Source organism: Mugil cephalus, chromosome 22 (assembly GCF_022458985.1).
Source record: "Mugil cephalus isolate CIBA_MC_2020 chromosome 22, CIBA_Mcephalus_1.1, whole genome shotgun sequence".
In the NCBI taxonomy this organism is placed as follows: Eukaryota; Metazoa; Chordata; class Actinopteri; order Mugiliformes; family Mugilidae; genus Mugil; species Mugil cephalus.
In genome coordinates this window covers 15833164-15854196 of record NC_061791.1, presented here as the reverse complement: position 1 = coordinate 15854196, position 21033 = coordinate 15833164, and the positions used below count along the sequence as shown (strand labels likewise).

General features: G+C 43.9%; 1 protein-coding gene across 2 annotated transcripts in view; it reads right to left on the bottom strand.

The window, feature by feature from the left end:
* Positions 1-1553: 1553 nt before the first annotated feature.
* Positions 1554-21033, bottom strand: part of arid2 (AT rich interactive domain 2 (ARID, RFX-like)) — a 31688-nt gene continuing 12208 nt past the window's right edge. The window contains exons 5-22 of one of the 2 annotated variants that reach the window (XM_047575297.1): positions 17527-17745; positions 17086-17153; positions 16066-16135; positions 15457-15707; positions 13948-14044; positions 13605-13814; positions 13217-13381; positions 11408-11486; positions 11150-11284; positions 10660-10886; positions 9245-9780; positions 7352-9211; positions 5453-5607; positions 5195-5333; positions 4990-5075; positions 4599-4722; positions 3366-3457; positions 1554-3210 (exon numbers count right to left, since the gene is read on the bottom strand). In XM_047575297.1, the coding sequence (XP_047431253.1) occupies positions 3099-3210; positions 3366-3457; positions 4599-4722; positions 4990-5075; positions 5195-5333; positions 5453-5607; positions 7352-9211; positions 9245-9780; positions 10660-10886; positions 11150-11284; positions 11408-11486; positions 13217-13381; positions 13605-13814; positions 13948-14044; positions 15457-15707; positions 16066-16135; positions 17086-17153; positions 17527-17745 (4625 nt within the window). In that variant the 3' untranslated portion in view covers positions 1554-3098. Of the gene's footprint in view, positions 3211-3365; positions 3458-4598; positions 4723-4989; positions 5076-5194; positions 5334-5452; positions 5608-7351; positions 9781-10659; positions 10887-11149; positions 11285-11407; positions 11487-13216; positions 13382-13604; positions 13815-13947; positions 14045-15456; positions 15708-16065; positions 16136-17085; positions 17154-17526; positions 17746-21033 lie in introns of both variants that reach the window. The other variant, XM_047575296.1, reaches the window with a different exon arrangement.

Here is a 21033-nt window from a genome sequence, read left to right as displayed (position 1 = left end):
ATCAGACGAGAGGACTGTTTGAAGTCCCGGCGCCCAGCCATGAAAACAGTGGTGAATATTAAAAACACTGGCATCTGTTCAGACGTCTCTTAAATAGCACTCAACAAAGGGAGCCCACGAAAGACACTTCATAAGCTGACGTTCTGTGTTCCAGCCTTGTTCTGTCAAATTCATTTAAGGCGCTTCTGTCATGTTTAAAACATGTTCACCAGAAGTTAAACAGAATGGTACGTAGGGCTATGTTATATTTGAATTTCATTGGATATTTTATGCTTATGTCCCTCCAGTCCTCACTCACTTTCACATTGTCTCTTATGTGTTTTATTTAGTATTTTATTTTAAAAAGAAAATTTTTTTGGACTGTTTACATTTAGTACCGTCAGCTTGTCATTCCCCGATAATGCATTGAATTAGTAACAATTTGAACTTATTTAGCTATGCTATTTATGTATATCATACAGCATTTTATTTATTCTTTATCTTTACTGCTTTCTTTGTGCATGATTTAGGTTTTACAACATTCATTCATTATGTTTCGCGAAGTTGACAGATTAGCATACCTTTTACTAACTTTACTAGCTAACAGTTCAGTTGTTTAGCCAAAGACTTTGAGATAACCATTTCAACAATTAATTTTATCAGCCTCGTACATTTCCTGTAGTTAACAATCTCAACTGTAGCTAACAGTCTCAAACTCATCTTTAGTTACTGTAAGCAGTGTTAACGATTTATCAGTAACTTTTGAATTTTGAATTCATTCAACCTATTTCAAGCCAACAGTTTCAACCTGATGTCCGTTAGCCTACAATTAGCACATCATTTATCCACTACTTCCCGTCAGTTTTAACGGTTTGACCTAAGATTATTATTTATTACTAAATTCTTGACAACTTAGCTACGGAATTCCAGCTTTTTTATCGATTACTTCCCTTCCGTTGTTTATTATTTAAGCTAAAAAATTCTATTTAATACTAACGTTTATTAATCCGTCTTAAACTTTAATCAGTTAGCTTGCTTCTAGCTAGCAATTCAAACATTTCTCCATGACCTTAAGTGATCCGTTTCTACAGTTTTTATGTATCTGGTTCATCAATTAGCATTAGCATTTAACCGTTATTAGCCAACAGTTCAACATATGCCTTTAAGCTAACCATTTCAACTGTTTATAAATAACTTGTATTTAAAATTCTTCTCCATTTATATGTCCCTTTCTACTATGCTATTTATCCAGTGCTTAGGAAACCTCTCTTGACTTTAAGGCATTTTTTTTTTTAAACTATCACTGTAAGCCAACTGTACTTTCTTGTCAACCAGATTCCATGCAGCCTCATTCACAACATTGTAATTTCTGTACTGTCCACTGTCATCGAGCTTCTCAATCAAGAATTTTACAGTGACTTTAACGGCCGCATAGATACAACCAGAAAGTGCATGTGGTTGGGATCCATTGCTCTACATTGATGAGTATGCTCGTAAAAGTAAATAAATAAAAAGGCAGCATGTGGAAGAATTGATGGGGGCAAAAAAAGCAAGAAACAAGAGTAAAACCAAAGCAAAATGTTCAGTGTTTTATTTAAAAACTATAAACAGTCACCAAAGTAAATAAAGCCAATCTCTAACAGACTGTTAGGTCTATGTATAGTCACACATCCTACTGACACCGCAGAAATGAGGATGGTTGGGTCGCCCCGGTCAGATGCTAATACGACAGGCAGTCATAAATGTTACACAACACACGGTAGAGAGGACAGTCTGAGGACGTGAGCCGGAATGTGGCATGGTATTAAGAATGAAAAAATAGTACAATAAAACTCCACACTATATTAAGATAGAAAAAAGTAGTGAAGAAAATATCATACCTGCACGTAAAGCAAAGAACACAGGAGAAAACCTGTATAAAAACTCCATGTATTTAAACCAATTTACAAATACAAAAAAATTTTGGTACGCGCACCGTGCCCGTACAATGACAAAACGCTTACAGTGGATATATGTTACTTGTGTGTGTGTGCGTGTTGAGGGGAGGGTGTGCAAGGGAAGAGGAAGGGAAGAGAATACCTTCAATAATTTTTTTTTCTTCTACAAAATGACATGAGATATATTATTCCATACTCTTTCAGCCAGCAAAATGAGTTCTACAAGGTATTATAATACAAAAAATGTCACAGTTCCACAAAAAACTGTTTTCCCCCTCCCTAAGCTTTACAGCAATCAGTACCTTTGCAGAATTATTTACAGGTTTTAAGTACATTCATCCACTGCTGAGTATAGAATCACATTAGATACAAGTGACCAGGGATCATAAAAAAGCAAAAACAAAACAAAAAACAAAACGAAAACAAAACATACTACTTTATTCAATTCTGCCAAAGTAATGCTTCTATTACTCCACAGAGCAAGTTCTCCAGTGGCTGCATCGGCATGAAAGAGGATCTTCTTTATATATATTCACAACATATTTACAAGATTCTTTTTCATTAATTGTAATGGTATTCATTTCAATAATAAATAAGTGAAAATATATTGACTCAAGTAAGAAAACCAAGCTACCAGTTTCTAAAGAAAAAAAAAAAAATTCTCTGCGCCAGTTGCCAGCTGAGTCCACCCAACCTTGTGGGACACCTTCAGTAGCCCCGCCCCCTGCCCTCCTCCCCAGCCACCTGTACTCTTCAGTCGACCGCCGCTCACGCCAACGCACACATCAGTTCACGAAGAGAGAAAATAACAACAACCAAAACAAACAAAACAAAAAAAATAAAATAAAATAAATGTGCTCGTGTTTGGGGTTTCGTTGGTAGAGTCCCTCGGGGAAGCTGTCTTAAAGCGCTCCCCCTGGTGGGCAGCTGGTGGAAGACCCCATGGCAGTTTTTTCCCCCCCTGTGTGTGGATGAGGCGGGCAGGGGTTTGAACACAGGCTGGCCAGGAAGTAGGTGAGGGACGAGAGGGAGGTTGGGGTGGCTGGCGCAGCAGAAGGAGGGTCTATGTTCCAGTTCCCGCCCTCTGCTCCCCCTGCGGACCCGCTACGGCTCACTGGTGGCTTGCTCCTCTCGTCAGAGGAGAGGGGTTGGAGGATGGTTGTAGAGGTTGTCCTTTTGGCATTAAGCCTGGAGCGAGCGCGTGAGTTCGTAAAGGCATTTGGCGAGCGTGGTGGAAACCTCCATGTTACTTAGCGCGAGCACGGAGAGGTGCGTCTCATGCCTCTTTACCAACCTGGGACACGACGGAAAAAACACAAACCTTAAGTCAAAAGTCCTTCACACAATGAACAACCCCTTGGTGATCAGAACAAGTGACACACTAACACCATGACAATGACCTCTGATCTCAGTGCACTCAAAATCCCTTCTATCCAGCAGGATACTTACATGCGACCACAGTCAGAGTGCTTGGCGATGTTCTTCAATGTTAAGGCAGCAGTTAGTCGTATGTGTTTGGTCACTGGTCCCTCTTTCTCATCCTAAGAAAATGGAAATAATTAGGAAAAACAGTCATTAGGGCTCGATATCGGTACTAGATGCTTTTTATCGACTGAAATAGCACAGTACCAAGTAGTTTCAAAACTGCACCTGTCAAACGATTACTGTAATTGGTTCTTTTTGTACCCAGATGTAGAAAAAATGACTGGTAATCTATGGTTTTTCTTGCAGCCAATCACCTTGAGTGTTCTTTGATTCAATGCACCGTGTCATTGGTCCACCGCCACAACAACTGCAGTTAATATGGCAGTAAAGCGGCTTTACGTTCTGCGCCTGTGGCACATTCGGCTGTTCAGCCACCAAAACACTATATACTAAATACAAAAGTACGGCTGTACTACAGACCTATGGTACCTGCAGGTAATAGTAAATGCATAAGAGATTATTTTTGGGAAGATGTTAGTTAACGCTAACTTGCACGCTAATTTTTAACCTAATTATCAACTATAAGATGTGGTATAAGACTGACTTGTCAGTGGCTAGTTTCTCCGTATATGATGAGATGCTTGTCATCATGTCGTTAATTACACAGCCCAAGTAATACTTTGTTGTACAGGTTAGTACAGTAATTCAAACAAAACAAAAAAAAAATCAGTAATTTGAGCAACTATATCTGTGTAAAAATCTTTTGAATGAGGAAAACTGAAGTAAAAAAAGAATTAAATAAAGTACACAATTGGTATCGGTATCGTTTTAAGGGTACTGGCATCGAAACTTTTCAAACAATACAGAGTCCTAACAGTCATTGATTTATAGATGGTGTTATAGTTAAGAGAGTGGTTGGGCACTTTCAGTCCTCATTATCAAATACAGACTAGTGCATATACTGTGCAAAATCATGGTTTCTTTTGTACGGCTTTAAAACTAATTTCATAAAAAAAACTTAAAAATTTCAAAGCCAACATAGTTTTAGAGACGACCAAATTCCAAATCCCCAAAATTTCCAGTCAATCACGACCTGTGTGTGAACCATTAGTTGAGGGAAACAGTGGGATTTAAAAGCTTCAGAGGAGCTTAGTTCGTCCTCAGCCAGCCAAGAGCTTAAAAAGTCATGCAAAAGTGTGTGCGACTGAAATGCAGGAGGAAACGGTGGCTTTAGAACAATGTTCTTGTTCTACTCACAGTGAAGTCCCTGAAGACCAGGTTTCGAGAACCTCTGCGTAGGGCCATGAGAGCTGCGCTCGGATGATTGACGATTGCTTTCGGTGCTCGCGGTGCCGGAGTGCTGCCTGCCGCTGGCGGAGTCCTTTACAACACATCAAGCGTACACATCACACATCGAGATCGCTTTTGAAAAAGCAAGAAATTTGCTTTCAAGGGTTTCAATTTACATCTACAATCTACAGAGTGTTTCTTTTAACCTTGTTGTTTAGATCACTGTGGTTTGAGCTACATTAAAGAAAGGCAAGGCCGTCACGGTGACGATGATTTCTTGATTCCTGATATTATAAATGCGACTCTTTTAGATGTCGACAACAATAACAGCGTGATGGCTAGAGAGAGGTGTACGTACTGGGAAGAAGTCTGATTGGGACTTTGTGCCTGCTGCTCCTCTAGCTTCAGTCCAGCCAGCAAAGCCTCTCGAGAACAGTGCTTATCCTGGGAACGCAGAGTGGAAACGATTTTGATTAAGCTTGCACACTTATTTTCTGTTGTAACTTTACAATTTTTCAGTAGAACTGGCACTAAAAAGGGACGTTAATGACATGATTTGTTACCTGTAGATGTGTGATGAAGGACAGTCTCTGCCGGGGAAAAGGTTCACATCCCTCCCACAGACAGTGACCTCCGTACACGTCTTTTCCCCCGTGTTGCGTTGCTGCGTGGTAAAACACTTGAGGAGGTGTTTCGAACCACCTACAGGGGGAATAAAAAAAGGAAGAATAAATGAGGAGGCGCAGCTGGAGTTAATTATGAGCGGGGCAGAATGAGAGGCAATCAGATCAACAGCTCATCTGTGGAGGGAAGGCTCGTACCGTTTACAGGACTGCCACAGACACTTGAAGTTCTGCCCTGCTTTCCTGCTTTGCTCTGGCGGCGCTGCGGAGGTTTGCTGTGCTGGGAGCTGAGGGCTGCGGTTTCCTGCTGATGCAGGCTGGGATACAGGGGGTGGAGACGGGGTAACAGTAGGCTGTGGAAGGCATAATTTTAGACCCGTTATAAAGTAATAAAAATATAAAACAGAATGAGTCACCCTCCGTCCACGCAAAGATATATTAGATATATTTATATGCGTGTTAACACTTCAACCGGAGCTTATTTGTACAATATAATACGATAGCGTATGAAATCATCTTGTTGGCTGAGATGTAACCCGAGCCCGTCTAATGGCGGGAGTTGTTCTCTCAGCTGCTTTGCTGTAGGAGGTGGGTATCAGCGAGAGCCACATGATCTTAACTGGCCTCACCTTCTTAACCTCCACACACTCATTTCGGAGATGCAGCGGCTGCGCTTATTTAACAGACGTGTTAGAGGCAAAGCTCATGTCACCTGCAGTTTGAAACGCATGTCAGACTGATTTCTACTTTCCCGTGTCAGTCATCTGCATCGCTAACAACCACTTCACCTCACGTGGCCTGACAATGGTTGAAGTGACATGGCCACAAAAGCTTACAGCCTTGGCAAAGGACTGGAAGGAAAAGCATTATTCTACATATATGTCAGTGTCTTAAAGAGGAGAGTGTAGAAGAGGCTGCAAAGAATGGAATAATCCTCCCTCAGCCCTTCATTTCCGAGCACGTAGGAAAACGTACACAATGGCTGCCGATTTATTACAAAAAACAACAACAAAAAAAAAGCTCTTGGTTTGGTTTGTCCCTTTTGGGCTACTGTAGAAGCATGTTATCTGGAAGAGGAGCCCTTCTCTGTGTAGATATGACAGGCTCACTCTAAACTAATGACAATGAGTTATAGTTACATGTGACCTTATAGTGCAATCCCACACACTGTGTCTTTAAATCAATAATTCTTTTACTTCCATCTCCTGCAGAACAGCATGGGCGTAATCTAAACTCCGCTGCATTTGTAACTCAGAGTTATTGTCAGACATTATTCTGCGGCCTGACATTAAAGTACCGCACACCTAAATATGCTGATGAGCTCGGTTACGTAACTCTTATTTCAGAATACGGCATGCAAAAATATTCCCTGGGAGTTACTCGCACTGTTGGCAGTACAGAGCAACATTATGACTGAGCTCCAACAACAGGTACGTGAGGGTATTTGTGTAAGTGAGACAGAAACACGTTTTCTATGCCCTACATAGGATGCTAATTTTAGCATCTCTTATGGTATTTTTTTCCACACACTTCATGCTACTTTTGCTTCAAGTTTAAATGCAAACAGAAGCTGTGGGTTTAACGTTAGCGGTTGGGATTGAACGGATCAGGCAAAAAAACTCAGTGTCTACTTTTTTTTTTCTTTTTACTATGTTGTATATTGAGTCGAACAACATAAATGTATTTAATTAATGTAGCAATTTCTTTCAGGACAATGTGAGAAATGTTGAAAATTGCTAAATTTCCGTTCAGGACAGCCGTCTATAAAATCTGTAGTTTACATTTTGGGAACACCAAAATGAGACTGTCATAGCTCATTATGTAGTCTGGAATCCTTCAGTAGGGGCTTTGATAGTATGTTAAAAAAAACACCAGATTATTTTACTGATAAAGAAGGTGGGATAGGAATATACCATAACCTGGATGACAGAGAACCTTCACAAATGACAAATATGGCTAATTTAGACAAATATTTACATCATATGATTGGTGACACAAATGCCAGTGAGGCAGACAATAAAGACATATTTTGTGGCAGGCTAGACGCAAAGTCACACTACGAGATGGTGTGAATAATTGTGGTTTACAGTGACTCACCGTTGCGCCAGCTGCCTGTGTGGGTGAGCAGTTCCTCTGCTGAGTGGCGTTCTCTATTGCTACTTTGGCTACTGTGCTTGGGTCGGTTCCTGCTGGCACCGCCACCATCGTGGCGCTGCTGCCGGCGTTGTTGGGGTCACTGATGGTGATGATCCGCACTCCCACTTTATTGGGGATCCCAGAGGGTGCCGACGCCGCCGTGCTGCGGTCCTCGTTCTCGGCTGGCCTTTTGAGGCCTCGAGCCTCGGGGGCCACCCCGTTTGCAGGAGAGGCGGCGAGACTCTGGGAGGTAACAGTGACAGTGGAGGGGAAGGAGGAGTTCGGGAGCAGTTGCTGTCTTAGCACAGGCGTAGCGTGGCCCGAGCCCAAAGGTCCATTGGTTAATTCCGAGGGAGGCCTGTTGCTGACTGCCTGGGGTCCATTAGCCAGGCGCTCGGCCTGCTGGGCTTTGGCAGTGTCCTGCTGGGGTGGAGGAGGACTGGGGAGAGGGGGGTCGAGGCCATGACTCTTCTCAGATGGGCCAACCTCCCCATTCCCCACGTACTGTTTGGAAGCAATGTGATTTGGAATGTTTTTGTTAAAGTTCCCACCACTGTCAACCCGATCAAAGTCACACACCCCATTGACAAGAGTCTTTTTGGGATCAGGGTTGCCCTCTAGAGGGGTGTTAGGGCCTGGGGAGAGAGCCTGCTTCCCATTAGCAGGGTGACTCTCCGTAGCCGGGCCATTGAGCGCTCCCTGGCTGTTCCCTGAGTGGTATGGAGGTAGATTAGACTCCATGCACTTCCTACCATTTAGCAGCTTGGTACCTGCCGCAACATCACCGTTACTGGTTTTACCATTGGAGGCGTCTCCTTCTGCCAAAGAGGAGTTCTCCATCACCTCTATCTTCCTCTCATGGATATGAAGCCCGGTGGCGTCCTTAGCCTCCTCCTCCTTTTGACAAATAATCTTATCTCCTCTGAGGGGAGCTGGCAGTGGTGGTGGAGGTGGCGTAGCTGCTGGAGCATGGTGGGGCACTGTTCCAGTAGAGAATGGAGGCGGGGAAACGCCCGGAGCCACAGCTCCCTGGCTGACGGCGGCAACAGCAGCAGCAGTGGTGGCGAAGCCAGTGTTGGGGACCACGGTGAATGTAACTTGTCCAGCTGCTGTGGGGCCCTGGATGATGGTAGCTCCTCCTGGACTACTTGTGGAAATTAGCGGGCCTGGCAAGAGTTGAACCGTCTGTAGGGCTGGAGCTGCTGCAGCAGGAAGCTGGCCAGGAACCAGCTGCATATTGAGCTGCTGAGGCTGAGAAGAGGGATTCTGTGTGCTGTAGCCTGGCTGATAGATTACTTGTGGACTAGGGCCTAACGTATTGTTGGGAGGGGGCACCTGTGGAGCAGGCAGGATTAGCTTTCCTCCCGGCGTAGAAGGCCCTCGCTTTGGAAGCAGTAGCTGTTTGATCAAGCTGGACTCAGTGGAGGTAGGCTGAGAGGGAGGAGTTTGGGAAATAATTTGCAGAGGTGGCTGTTGTTGATGCCGTTTCATGGACAGTGCATGGCTGACAGTTTGATTGGGCTGGACCTGTGTGTTGGAGTGAGAGGCAGGAGGTGTGCAGGGACTGGAAGAAGCTCCAGGCTGCCCTGCTATCTGAATGGTCTGGGCACCGGGAATGGCAGAGGGATTAGTAAGAACGATCTGGTGTATGGCAGGGGTGTAGGATGGGCTCTGCTGGGGGTTGGGACTGACTATTACTACACTCTGCGCCTGCGGTTGAGGCTGGGGCTGCTGGCTGGGGGTAGCTATCGTGGTTGCTGGTCCACCTGACTGGTTGGGCGCTGGTTTAGGGGCAATATTCTGAAACGTGACACGTGACCCCTGGGAATTGGGCACACCTGCAATACTCAAGGCCTGACCACCCCCAACCTGGATGGGAGAGGAGGGTGTAGACGCCACAGCAACACACTGAGGCTCTACCTGGGTAGTTCCACCCTGAGTCCCAGACAGAGGAGGGGTTTGAGGAAGGGGTGAATGCTGGGTGATAGGAGGGCACACTCCTTGTACCCTGGCGGTGAGGATGTGGCCCTGTGGTACCTGTTGAAATAGCGTGACAGGCGTTCCCGTAGGGAGCATTGGGGAGTGTTGCTGCTGTTGCTGAGCCACGGGCGAAGCAGTAGAGTTCTGAGGGCTGTGGTTTTGGGTGGCCGGCGCCGACGTTGGAATCTGGACCACTGGACCAGGTCGGACCTGCTGCTGCTGCTGCACTGCTGCCAAAGGAGTTGGTAACTGTGGAGGCACCTGTGGGGGGACCGGGTGACGGGAAACAGTCGGTTGGGGAGGTTCCTGTGTAGTCAAGGCCATGGGTGGGGCAGCAACAATGGTGCTGAGGCTGGAGCCTGGGGCCCGGACGAACTGGGGTCCAACACTGAGATGCCCAGGAGGTACGCCTGGAAACACATTAAGATGCAAACACTTTAGGAATAAGAAGAAGCTCAAGTTAAACTTAAGCAGTAGTTCACAAAGAAACTTCTTACTCCTTAGCTGCACTGTTGCTATGAACATGAAGAGTTTGTTGTAGGTATGATTACTTATTTCTAAGAGCAGACTTGATCACCAGGTTTAACAACTTTGACTAACAGGAAAAGCTACTGGCTGAAATGAAGACATACACAATAACAATCAAAGAGATTTTAGTAGTACTGCCACAAGCAAATATCCAGGACTAACCATGCTAGGCAGGCTTTGTTGGCCAATTCATTTCAAGTTACCACGACCACTATTGTTGACATGATTCTCAGTCGAATGAACTCTAGCAGTAATGTTACACATATCTCATGCCATGCTTCAGAATTACTTCTGTAGTGTAGACATAACACAGCGTTTCCAATAATCTTCGCAGCTCAATTTCGTGACATGTGATACTGCTTAGCTCCGTCCTTTCAATTTCCACAGTAAGCTCCTCCAAGTAACTTATTTCCCTTTGATCATTTCCACAAAATGTTTTGCCTTTGTAATTAGTTCAGCCATCTTGGTCCCAGCGGTACCAGCTCTGCTCTCAACACGACTACCATCTTCTCCGCAGTATCACTTTTCTGGTGTGCCTAATGATACTTGCATTACTGCAGTCTTATTGACTAAATGCATGTTCTGTTAAACACCTCAAAACTAACACGGATGGGAAAATACCTTGGGGTAAGCATCTTAGGTGACAAAGCAAAACCTAACTTTAAAGGTTAAAATGCAACGTTTTAACAGCACAAACCTTATGATAATAACTCAAAGAAAGACATGAATAAAAGAAAAGCTATAACTGGTTTTAAATCTACCTGGAGGCGGGGCCTGAGGGTCTCCGGGTGCTTCATGTCGAGCTGCTGGAGGTGGAGTAGCTGCTGTCGGATTTTGCTGCTGCTGCTGTTGCTGCTGTGGCTGCTGGTAGTACAACTGGATGGGCAGGGGAATCGACCTTCGCCTTAGCCCTACCAGGAGGATCTGAACCTGGCCATTTGCCTTGGTCTCCTCTTGCCGCCGCATCGTGTGGTTGGGGAACACAGTACTGTGAAGGCAAGGGTAGTAAGAAGATTAACACAGAGGGAAAAAAACGTTTGTATGCCTTCTTAAAAGTTGCTACAATTGGTGCATTCACTGATCCCAGTCACACAGTGTTGACACACATTAAACGATGCATCAAGACGAAACATCTAATCTACATATGCTAGCAAAGGACAGTAACTGCAGTGGCAACCAGAGATTTTCAGTAGATCTACGTCAGTCCTCTGTGCTGGTGGAACAAAAAAGAACCAGATAGTGGAGACTGACCGAAGACATTTGAGGAAGCCAGTGGAGTTTAAGATGTTGCTTCGTCCCATTTTGCTGCATGTGGCCAGGTACTCCGAGTACATTTCTGATCGAGACACGGAGCCATCGGGGTTCGTCTCAAAGTGTGCGTTTAGCCTGTCGGAGGAAACCAACAACACAATATTATTGAAAGACAGGAAAATCCTGCATCTCAATTGTACTTTTCTTTTCCTTCAATTAAATGAACATAATTCATGCCTGTAGATTAATTAGTCTTACCACTGCAGTGTAAATTTCTCCCCATCCAGTTCAACAATACCAGGTGGTGGTTGAGTCGACTGAACTGGGACCCTTGTTACTAAAGAGACAACGAGAAAGACAAAAGAAGAAATTTACAAAAGATTAAAACATTTGTATGATTGAATGAGTTTGTAGTGCTACCCACGCTATCCACTAGATGTCAGCACACTAATAACTTTGCATTAGCAGCCCCTTTGAGAACAGTAGGTGCAGGAATGACACTTCCAAGGTTAGGGGGGCGTAGCTGGGAGGTGGTAGGGAGGTCCATTGCAATGCAGTGGGTCACTTGCCAATTCAAAAACTCATGATGATGTGATAAGTGTGGAAAGCTACTTTTACATCTGCTTTGGCTTTGAGTACAGGACCCAGCAGAGGACATGTAACACTACAGACAATTTTTATTTGCAACTTAATAGGAGGAACATCTCTTAGCTCCTACAAATAACAGTTGAGGCGCTTTCGCTTTTGTTTAGTTGCAAGTGTTATCGTCTTCACTTTATGCTTCAAACCACATCAATTTTGAACTGTTGCCAACTGTGTCATCGCAGACTGGAGAAAGGCCCAAATATGGAATACTACTCAACCCTGGCCCCTTCTCTTTGATGTGCAACTGTCTGATCAATAGTTAGAAAGTCAGAGAGCTCAAGTGCATTTCAATGTAAATGCTGTAGGACAACTATTCCCACCACAAGACTGAAGGCTGTAAACATTCAGGCATTTTAACTTGTCAGTCAAAGATGCAGTGATGGCCTCCAATATTGGAATATTATATGGCTTAACAACAGGTGCCTTTATCAGTGAAATATTGTGAAATGGCAGTCACATACTTAGCCTTTTTGAGTTTACGCGTAACAATAAACATATTTGTTGTTCAGCTTCAGACACATGCAGGGTGAGGCACAGATCTGGTTTGACTGAACAATGTGCTGTTAGTTTAACTGATTTGAATTGAATGACAAAACACCACCACAAACAAACGCATGCTTGGTTTCCTGTTGGGTTAATCATTGTGAAGCTACGCTGTAGTACTTTTAGTTAAAGTTTTTAAAAGCTTATCAAAGTAGTTTACGGGTACAGTTCATGGTACCTTCAACATATACGCCTAAGTGCCGTTATTCCCAAAGACACAGCTGGAACAAGGACAACTTGAAGTTTCTTGAAGAAGTTTTGTCACTCATCCAAGAAGACACTGAGTCTAAATTACTGGTGCGGAGTTGCTTGCGTACCCACCTCAAACTCACACAACTAGGGTCTGTAGCAACCAGTTACTCAGCAGTTTATGCATAATTTCTTTTGATTCCATTTTCCGTCCCTAATAAATGGTACTGAAACGGTTTGGGGATTAATGTTAAAAGGCTGTTGTAAATCAGTAGCAAATTGCATTTTAGTCCATCTCCCCTGTTGGAGGTTTACATAGATGGTTTTCTTTACTTCTCTTTCAAACTGTCACTTCTGGCTGCAGTGTGTAAACTGTTCTAAACTCCAAAAGATTGCCCTTTTTCCAGCCTTGTTTGTACAGATGTAGTAATACCTGGTTGACTGAGAAGCCTCACTGACTTCAGTTCATTTGCATTACCTACAAGGCCTTCTTAATTTTATTTGCATAGAAAGTGTGTGTGGCAGGTATGGGTTGGGCTTAGAGTAGGTCTTAACGAACAAAGGTTGTTTCTTGATGAACTGGTCAATATTTCAACTATTCCAATATTAGTTATTATATTATAACATTATTTTTGTATCTCTTGGCCATGTGTCTGATCAGGGAGCCTGAGGAGATGTGAAGATACTTACCCGGTGCTGGTGCCCCCTGCACAGCTGCAGGTACCTGCTCCACCAGCTGCGGTCGAACCTCAGCTGCCTGGTCAGCACTGGCCTGATGCTCGATCAACCGCACTGCCGTCAGGGCGTCAGGTCCAAACGTATGGAGGTCGACCGATACTAGCCGCACTAACAGGTCTGACCGGGGAGAAGGGGGAAAACAAAAAAAGACGCCACAATTAGCAAAGAGGAGCCTAACTGGAACACGCACTGACGAAAGTAAGCATGCAATCTAAACTCTTAAAGAATTCACGCATAGAGGCCAAAGACAAATAAACATTTTCAGTTATTAATGAAAGGAAAGGCTGATAAAGCTCCACATTTTGTTTTGAATACGCATGAGGAAAGAGTAGATTCATACCTATGCTATGGTCGACGGAGGCGATCTTGCTGCAGGGAATTTCTCCGAGTTGCGCCAGCAAGTATAGCACCTCCAAGGAGGCCATGAGGAGCATGAGGTCAGGCAGGGTGAGGAGCATCATTACCTCCCTGTACGAGTCCTGGTCCACATACTCACAGATTAGCACGCCGTTGTCTTCTGCTTTGCTGAGATTACCCAGGATCTCCATGGCTAAATGGCACACAGATGCAAACACATTTACCCTAAGATACAGCATTCTAAGAAGTCTCACTGTTCCAGATAATCTCCTAGCAAATAGTCCGACTAATGGCACCAATCAAGGCAGCAAACACTGAAAGCTCACCTCTCATTTTCAAGAACCGGTCCCTGGACATCAAGCATTTGGTGATAGTGTGAAAGATCAGATGCGTTGTCCGAAAGTCAACGGGGTCCAGCTGGAGCTGCAAGAAGTCAGAAGATTTATCCAGCGATCCCATCAACCAGCGAGTCAGCTGACAAGAGCTGCAACATTAAGCCTGGTGAATGGCTTTGCTGATGCATTTTAAAGCAGAGTACAGCACAATAATTCCACTGTGACACAAAGGACTTGACGTTGTGCATCAATGGTATTGATATTATTTATATTAAAGGACTAAACAAAGCATTTATCATATCTAACCCAAACCATTCAATTAATAACATCAATGGATTAACTGATTTGATCAGAGAACCTGTGCACAGTTTCCCAAAATAGAGTGCAGGCTCATCAGTGTGAATTTCATAGTATTCAAAGTTATAAAATAAACCTGAGGCGAAATGCTGTAATGTATTCACCGTCACTTAAGCTTTCTCTCCATTCTTCATTTCAAAGTGTGTCTATGCCGATAACGGCAACAAAATATATGATAATTCACCACGGTCAAATAAATATGTAAATGTTATTCTAAAAAGCAGAGTGCTTGGAAGTGACCCAGCAAACCATCTGTCCTCATTTCTTAAGAAAGTGTACCTACAGCTAGAGCTGATGATGTTTCTAAACATACCACTGGCCTGCCCTAAATGAACCTGGTACACATGTAGATAGGATCGTGAGCCACTATTGTGAAGTTTATCATTAGCTAGTGTGTATATATCTCAACATTAGCAGTTAATCCATTCTTACACAGAGAGTTTTCAATTACAACAAATGCAGGTTTAAACTTAAGATCTTGATTTCATACCAGTGCAGACAAAAGTAAACGTGTCCTTTCTATCCAACAGCTATTTATTTGGTAATCTCATCACGATGATATCATGTACAGCTACCTACTTAACGTCACTTTAATAATAAAGATGAGTCACAGTGAAGCTCCTCGGGCTCGGACATAACTCTGTTGGCAGTGAGCGACTTAGCTGGACATGCAGCTCATGTTTGAGTAGACTGTAGTACTCTGTCAAATCCACTCCTTTTGTTTCTTTGATGGATTTGGAAAGGATTACAAAAACAAACACCATCAACTCTTCCAATGCTGAGCACTGCTATTACTACGGCCTAATGCGTGTACAATCTGGAGAAGTCTACAACTTGACAGACCTGACGGGTGCAGAAGCTACTTCTATGACTAGATAGAGGGGTGGGGGTTTAGCTGTCAGACTGCACTGAATAATGCAAAAAACTTTTTCCAAATGACACTGATATCGTATTAATATTAAATGCCTCTTATCAAACTTCAGTTAAAACAGTTTTAGAGTAGAAATTATTCAGCGTAACCTACATTTAGTAGCAAATTTTCCTTTCGGCTTTAGGTGCTTACCACACACGCCAATACCACCCACTTTTAAAAAGACGCCGAAAAATCGTTCTCACTCTCCCCGACCCCAAACCCACTCCTACCTCAGCAGCCACGTTGCCCAACGTGTCGAGGCCGAGCTGTCGGAGTGAGATGAGGTTACAGTGGGCACAGAGCAAAAGGAAGCGCAGGCACGTTCGGTTGGCCGCCAGCAGCTTGACGTTGGCCTCCTCGAAGGAGAGGTTGCGAAGGATAACGGCAATCTGCAGCACCCGCTGGGCCTCCATGTCGCTGATGCCCAGGTTCCGCGGTGGGTGGAAGAGGCTCTGCCAGCGCCCCTCACATGACGTACCATCTGCAGAGAGAAGGAGCCGTTTAGAGGCCACGGCAGATGAGAGCGGGAGCGAAAACGCTGCTGGCACTTCAACGCGGGATTCAAATGAAGCGTGTTTGTGTTGTCGTCTTGCATGTGTCCCCCATGTATTTTTTTTTTTTTTTGACTTTTGTGTGAGTTTGTAAAGAGAATGTGTGTCAGCACCGAGAAGGAATAAAGATTAAAAACAGGACAAAGCCCACTTCACTTCTTTTTAACAGATACAAGGAAAAACAGTAAATATGATCGGCACATGTGCGCATATGTCGTCAGTGAAAGCACAATGGGGACATGCAAATTGTGTACCCTTTCTGAGGCTTTTAGAACCAAATGTGTTTACCTTGTGCCGGGCTGGTCTTATCCCAGATCAGCTCCCTGACTTCCGTGTCCTCCACCACCTCTTTCCAGAACTGTTCAAGGAAAGAACGTGTTAGCGGGTCGTTTAAACGGACGCCAATAACTCAAGTCAGTTAATCAGCAGGCGATCCTCAAGCATCAAGTAGTGAAGGCGTGCTCCGGTCAGCAATTCTGCTGCAGCTGATCAACGACGGCAGGACCCCTCATCGGCCGACGCCAATCGCAGAGTCTGTCTACGGCCGTTTCAAATGCTTATTTTGACTCGTATATAAACGCAGGATGTGGTTCCAAAAATGTCAAGAGAAACAAAAGTCTGATGTGCCTTTAATGCGCAAGAACCTGACGTAAAGTAGTACAGCACATGTGTGTAAAGCATGAAAGCAGAACAAATATAGCGCCGCTTTCCTGAGGAATAAAATAATTATTTTTTAAAAATAGAAACACGCAGGTGAAAAATGCACACAGGACACCAGGTTTGAAAATAAATTGTAACAGGGTAAAAGAATGAAAAGAGAGTCTCTGTCTTCCTCTACAGTATGATCTGCTGTAACACTATCTACACTCGTGCACGGCGCACAGATGTAGACTACTGCTGTTTGGACCAGAGCAGAAAAGCAGCTTTTATTGTCCTGTCTAAAAAAAAAAAAAAAAAAAAAAACATTCTTGCTCCATTTGATCGTTCTGGTCCAGTCAGAACTGGATGACTTAATTTACTGGTTGACTCTGACCTCTTGAAGAACAGAATATCTTACGATAGAACGCATTAACTGCCGCGTTGTATTGTTTTTTGAGTCCTGATGTGACTTTCGTGCATGAATTTTAAACAGACTGAGATCAAAGCGATTCCATTTGGAGTCAAAGATGCCTCAGAGAAGCAAAACTGCTCCCCGAGGTTCTTCACACCGCACAGATCCTCTGTGGTTTGGAGTAAAAACGGCATATCAAATGGCCAAATCAGGAGACGCAGCACACACAAATTGAACAGTTTGTTTAAATACTTTACCCTGACAAAGTCCCGGGAGGTTTTCTCCTTCCAGTCCGTCCCAAATACCCCGGAGAAGCTGCCTAGTGCTACAAAGACACAGGGGGTGGGTTAGAGGGAGCATGGTATTACTTTTCCTTTTTTCACTTGTTCCACATTCCCTCTTTGATGAATTATATTTAGGAGGAGCTGAGAAGAGAGAACCTTTAATCCTAGAACAAAGAGGTGAAAAAGGGAAGCACCGAATTGGGAGAATGCTTGGAGTCGTACACTTAAACAATGGGCCTTCTGTGGGGCTGTATCATTTAAAAAAAAATAAAATAATGGCTACTAAATTAATCATTGGAAAATGATTTTAAATGACATCGTATATGACCTGTTAGAAATACGATAAAAATAGAGACTTAAAGCAAAACTTAGTGTAACATAACCTTGATAGTAATAATAGTGATGTAAACTTACAGTCGTCGAAGACGCCAGCGTGTGCTAGCAGCAACGTGACCAGTTTGGGGTCCTTGTCCAGCTGCATGGCGTGCTTGCTCTCGTTGGAAAGCAGAGTGCAAACATTGACAGCAAAGTCCACTTCGTTGGGGAGGCCCGAAAGGAGAGACAGCACCAGTTTGTTGTAGTCACACGGGGGAACAAAATCTGTAGACAGCCCATAGCTTTGGCGGAGATAGTCTGAGGGGAGACGGGGGGGACAAGACACTTCAGGGTTATTACGCATATTACTTAGCAAAACCAGGCGCAGCGGAGAGGAGGCTGGATTGTCGTACACCTCGTTTTCTGGGCGGGATTTGCAGAAAGAAGCTCTCATATGTCCTTAAAATGGAGAAGTGTTGTAGTGCACATTGATTTGAACATAATGCTGATGAAATATAAACCGGTGTCGTGTAGTGCTGGGTTTAAATCAAATTGACCTTCATGCTAAAGATCCGATATCGATTTATATAATCCTGGTTTTGCAGGACTCGTCCCGTGAGATCGCGCAATGACATTAGCTCCCATGTGATAAAGATCCCAAACATGACAGAGGCTCCGACTCCGAGGGCACCGTCGGGCCGGCGAGCTCGCGTGCGGCAGCAGTGAGGATTTAAAAGCAAGAGAGGAACTAGACGGAAAGAAAAGCCGCGTGTGGGATGTACAGACGAAACATAGTGGAAATATCAGAACCGCCTGAAACTAATGACAGCTATCTAAACCCGCAAAGCTGTTGTGAAACTGAAATTTCTCGAAATAAATCGATTCAGGAAAGTAGTAACACCCAGCCCTACTGACAGGACATGAAAGCCTGAGCGGAATGAAGCGGCACAGGATGAACAGGCTGTTGATGTTTTATGGCACCGTTTCTAACGGTAAAGAGGAAACCTTTCAGCTGTGCTGCTGGTGCCTCGGCACACCTTCATCCAGTTTAGCTCAGATTTATTTGTCCTTCAGCTGTGTTTTAACCAAACCAAACGGGGCATTAAGCTGATCAGCGAAAGCTTTCCTTAGTTCAAACGAGTCTGGAACACAAATGTTCTCTAACTTTTAATTGAGTTTGTCTGACTGGACTTCCAAGATGGCCTTTTTTTTTTAATTAAAATACCCCTACGTTGAAAATCTAAGTATGTGGGAAAACATTCCTGAGTGGAAGAAGAAGGGAAAGTGCAGTCATCTTGACAACAAAGACAGCAATATTCCCTCTCGTGCTATTGTTTGATTTCCTGCTATCCCTCACTTTGGGAGCATTAGGTGTCATTTTCCATGCAGTGGGTATTTCAATTTGATGCTGTATCTTTGTGGACTGCTGCCTCTGGAAACCAATCATAACAGAGAGGGGAGTCCTGCTGAGTGAATTTGATTTCCATGTTGAAAAGGTTTGTGCAGCAAATGTAATTCAGCTGAGTTCATATAATAGCAGCTCCATTCAAAGGCTGCCCCGTCTGCGCTCGTCCTCCAACACCTGCAGCGAGCCAGCGCTGCGCGGAGGAGCAGACGACTGATGTGCTACAACTACGTCTGACAGACAGACAGACGGGGCTTTATGAGCAAAATGAATTAACAGTTGTCGCGGGCCTCGGAGACAACAGGGCAAAACCCGAGTTTATGCGAGACTTTCAGAGGAACTGTCGAATAACTTGCCGCGGCTGAGCCTGCCAAGCCATTACAGCGCGGGATCAACCTAAACGTTCCCACTCACGTTTCAATTGAGAGCCCGGGGTAGAGACACTGCGCGTTTCAGAAAGGTCCAGGAAAATCAGAACGAGGGAAACCAAACGCCACGAGCTTCCTCCGGATAAATGTGGATCGGCGTGCGAATTTGACGAAATGAGAAAACGCACAAACTGAGTTCGAGGTCATTCAGAAACCCTGCCACCGTTATCTACGCAGTCCATCGGAAATTTGAGGCATCTGCATAAGACTGTGTGTCGCTATCGCAAAATCCGAGCGTCAATATTGGCTTCGAACTTTCGCTATCTGTCTAGTTACATTCTTTCATTTCTGGGTGTAGTGGAAAAAAAAAATGAAAAGATACAATAAAACGATACTGAAAGCAATTTTTATAAAAGAATGAACTATTCCCAGATTTAATTTAAACCAACAATACATCAGCTAACTGTCAGAGACAAAAAAATGTCTGTTCCTATGGCAGTTTTTATTCTCTTCTGATATTTGAGAAAGTTAACTTTAAGAAAATTAAGAAAACAATCAGCAGATTAAGTGAACGTGTTAGTTGCAGCTCAAGCTGTATTTTCACAAGTATGTTGCATTACATTCACCATTATATTACTATGAATACAATATGTGTTGTGTAAAGTCACAGTCCTCCGCATAGTGATTGAGAAAAAAAACTAGAGCTGCAGATGAAGTCCACTACAGTTTGCCGTCTGCCTTTTCCCACCACGCTCATGTTTTGGAGTCAATTAGCTCAGCAGGCAGAGGACTGATTGTTAGAGAAAGAGCCTGCGACTAAAAGGCCGGAGACTCTAATCTAAACTGAGGCGGAGGGAAAACCAACAAGTGCTTCCTTCTTTCCTTCATCAATAACTGCTGTCAGGACAGTCAATTACCTCGGAGAGCAGCCCAGCGGTCAACGCTGCAGCGCTGTGAGGCTAATGGACGGCTCAGGATCGCTGCGTGCGAGCGGAGCCTGACAATACGGACGAGCGGCCGACCACCGGCCAGTGGCACAAAAAGCATCTAGTTTGAAATATTACGCGGTTACTCAGAGGCTGCTTTTTCATTGTGGAAACAGCTGCGTGCTCGGCTTTGCAAAATGATTAGCGCACGCTTAGGTCTTTGTCGGCAACTTCCAAGAAGAAAAAAAAAAGAAAAGGAAAAACAGGCACAGACAATTACTGCACGCTTCATAGCCTTGGTTCAAACACAGCAGTGCTTAGCAAGGTGAAACTGAATTAAATGAGTCGTGTAATAAAAAGAATGTAATGTCCAGTTCATATGCTGGACAAACGGCCAAGTGCTCAAAACAACCAAAGGTCCTTTAGTTTAGTTCATCTGAGACGATATTAGAGAAACCCCAGGTCACACATGTCTCGATACGTTCAAGGTAACAAGTCCAGCTCCAACGTCAATGCTAAACCAAATACTACACTATAAAGATGGAAATAATGTAACATACGCAGTGGAAGAAAAATCGATATCATACCGACATACATCAAAATAACAAATTAGCAGAGAAATAGATATTAAAATTACCATAAGCCGCAAATCTACGCGACTGTGTCAAACTGCCACAAAGGCGATCGGGACGTTTAAAGGCAGCATCTGCGTCATGACTTTATGAATAAAGATCACCATAGAGATGGAGAGCAAAAAAAAAACACCAGGTGAAACAAGTGGCCAAGGACTTGAAGAGAAACCTGATAAAAATATGAAAATCAAGGATGAAAAAAAAATTAAAATTCTGAACTTCTCACTGCCACATGACGCAGTTTTTGTACTGGTTGAATTACATCAAGCAGACGG